Below are 3,113 nucleotides of genomic sequence, written 5' to 3'. Positions count from 1 at the left end.
GATTAAAGAGATGAATTAGCAGTTAAAATCACTTGTGACTATTCCAGAAGACCCAAGTTCAGTTTCCAGCATCCAACTGTTTATGATCACAACAGTTTGTTGCACCAAGTCCAATGTGACACTTTTTGCATTTCCTCTAGTGGTTCGCTCTTTATTATACACAGTGCTTAATTATCCATAAACTAATCCAATATCACACAACTATATAAGCCATCAATTTGATATAATGAAGTTTAACTAATTTCTTGATAAAATTTCAATTCTTGGTACTATTCCTGGAAATTGTTTTAGCTATTTAAACTCTTAGTCATGTAGATTTGAACACCCTTAAGTGAAAATTACATATCTATTAAACTCAAATAGTGGATAAAATAAGTAAGTCCTATTTCAATCCAAAATCCAAATTATAAATTACTGACTTTTTCACGGTTTTAAAAGACATTTCATCTTGCCACAAGTATATGCACAGAAATGGCTCCAGGCTGTCATTACATATTACTTTCTTGTTATTAAATTAATACAATATTCAAAAGAAATGTTAAAAATTAATGCATTTTCATCTTTTTTCTTATTCTTTTAATGATTCTTTTAATAATTCTTTTAAGTCTCCCAATTTGTCATATAGAAACATGTGTATTGATCTTTAAGAAAAGTTAACTGCATTTTGTAAGCATCCAAATAAACAAAGTCTATGAACTTTCATGATAGCTCATTAAGAGCAATTTCTGATTCACACTGTATAGCAAGCCTTCCCATAAGAAACTGAGAAAACCAGAATAAAGATTTATTTTACAAATGACAAAATAAAAAGCTACTGATGAATGGTTACTATGTGGTTTTCAAGATGATTAGCTTGAAACAATGTAATTATGTTTGATTTAGCACTTAATAAAGTAACTACTTCTGAACCTCAATGTTAACCTCAATACAAGTATTGTAACCTATTTTCTAATCAAAGCACCCATCCATATTGGTTGATACTACCCAAGATTAAGCATTGCCTAGCATGATTACAAAGAACACAAGTAACAAGACATGTTTTGCAAGAACACATAAAAAAGAAAGATGAGCTTTGTACAGTGAATAAGTTATAGAAAAAGCCTCTAATTTGTAACAATTTAGATGTCTATAAGCTTTCTCTTTGAACTAAAAATGTTTCTGGATAGGTTACCTAATGCCCCCTTTACATCCTTATTCCTTAAGGTATAAATGAAAGGATTCAGGGTAGGAGTCACGACTCCATAGAGGAGAGCCATAAACTTGGGTTGGTCTTTTGTAATAGAAGAGGGGGGCTGAAGATACATGCTAATGGCTGGGCCATAGAATAAAAGAACTACTATGAGATGAGAGGAACATGTCCCAAAGGCCTTTTTCCTTCCCTCTGTAGATTTGATTTTAAGTACAGCATGTCCAATACTAGCATAGGAGGCAAGAATTAAACACAGAGGAACAGCTAACATAAAAATGCATATGACAGAGAGAGCAAGCTCATTGCTCTCTTTTTCACCACAGGCAGTTTTGATCAGAACTGGAATCTCACACACTAAGTGATCCAGTTTATTGTGGCCACACAGTGGCAATTGCAGTGTCACAGTGGCCTCTGAGACAGCATAGGAAATTCCTGTCAGCCACACAGTGGACACTAGCAGGAGGCAGGTACGCTGATTCATGATAAGGGTGTAGTGGAGAGGCCTGCAGATGGCAACATAGCGGTCAAAGGACATAAGAGCCAGGAGCACACACTCTGTGCCCCCCATTGTGTGGAAAAAATAAAGCTGAACTACACACCTCATGTAGCTGATGGTCTTTGTGGAACCCCCTAGGTTAGTTAGCATCTGAGGCACAATGCTTGTGGTATAGCACATGTCCAGAAAGGAGAGGTTGGTGAGGAAGAAATACATGGGACTGTGGAGACAGGGGTCTAATATGGACACCAGAATGATGGCAATGTTTCCCATCATAGCCAGTGGATATGTTACCAGAAGAATAACAAAAAGAGGAAGTTCCAACCAAGGACGATCGGCAAAGCCAAGTAGAATGAACTCTTCTGGGTGACTTTTATTGGTTACTGTCATTCTTTGCAATCTGATTCACCTATAGTAAAGAAGTATCAAGTAAGTATAACAGGAATAGCAAAGACTCACAATTCATTGGTTGTGACGATAGAAGACGGGGTTAACATTCTGTGACTGAAATAACATGGAGGGCGCATATTTGATAACTCGGTCAGTATAGAACCCACAGAGACCAGAAGAAGGCAAAGGATTCCTGGAACTGATATTAATGATGATTGTGAACCTCTTTGTGAATTCTGGAGATAAAACCCAGCTCCTCTAGAAGAACAGCCAACATTCTCAACTGCTGAGCCAAGAACTTCTTAATGAGTCCCTTGTCATAATCATGGTAACAAGCCTTTCCCTCTCTTAAAATCCTTTATCAACTGTTCCCAAATACTATGAAACAGAGGATCTTATTTCCATACTGTAAGATACTTTTAAGTGTTTGTTCATTTAGCTTCCTAAAAAATATGGATAACCTAGATATCAAGAACGCATCAGTGACAAAGCAACAGATTGTAAGCAGCACTTGTGGGCTCCACAAAACGTACCTGAAACTAAGGGGATGGTGCAGATGGACACTGCACAGCTTCTGATCGGGCTCTATTAAGATAAGCACCTCTAATTCTGATGATCTTAAGCTAAACTCTTGCTTCATGGGAATATCTCTGTTGCAGAAGAAATATGGAACAGGAGTATTGTATCAATGATTATGATTATAAAATAAGTATTTCTAATAATGTAACCTATACACATTATTGAATGCTTTTTACTTAACATTGCTGTCATAGTTTTCAAACATGGGTGAACCATGAGTTTTTCAAAGAGCAAGTTTAGATTTACTTTCTACAAATTCTTTCATATAAATTTATTTAACTCATATTAATATGTACTCCACCTTCCCCTTCTCCTTTCTCCTGAGATGAATGTGACTTATCTTCCAGTATTCTTATCTTTGTTTTTCTGTCTTTAGATTTTTTTGAATTATTTTAGTTACTCTTATGATATATAATGATACAGCTCTTGAAATTCAATGACTTTTTCCTTATTCTTCTC

General features: G+C 35.7%; 1 protein-coding gene across 1 annotated transcript; it reads right to left on the bottom strand.

Moving 5' to 3' along the window:
* Window positions 1–1,118: 1,118 nt before the first annotated feature.
* LOC103161358 (olfactory receptor 2B11-like) lies at window positions 1,119–2,075 on the bottom strand. The gene has a single exon (XM_027400011.1). It carries the CDS (start codon window positions 2,073–2,075, stop codon window positions 1,119–1,121), a length of 957 nt encoding a protein of 318 aa, XP_027255812.1.
* Between the last annotated feature and the right edge of the window lie 1,038 nt (window positions 2,076–3,113).

Source organism: Cricetulus griseus, chromosome 2 (genome assembly GCF_003668045.3).
Source record: "Cricetulus griseus strain 17A/GY chromosome 2, alternate assembly CriGri-PICRH-1.0, whole genome shotgun sequence".
Taxonomy (NCBI): Eukaryota; Metazoa; Chordata; class Mammalia; order Rodentia; family Cricetidae; genus Cricetulus; species Cricetulus griseus.
This window is presented reverse-complemented; position numbering and strand designations above follow the sequence as displayed.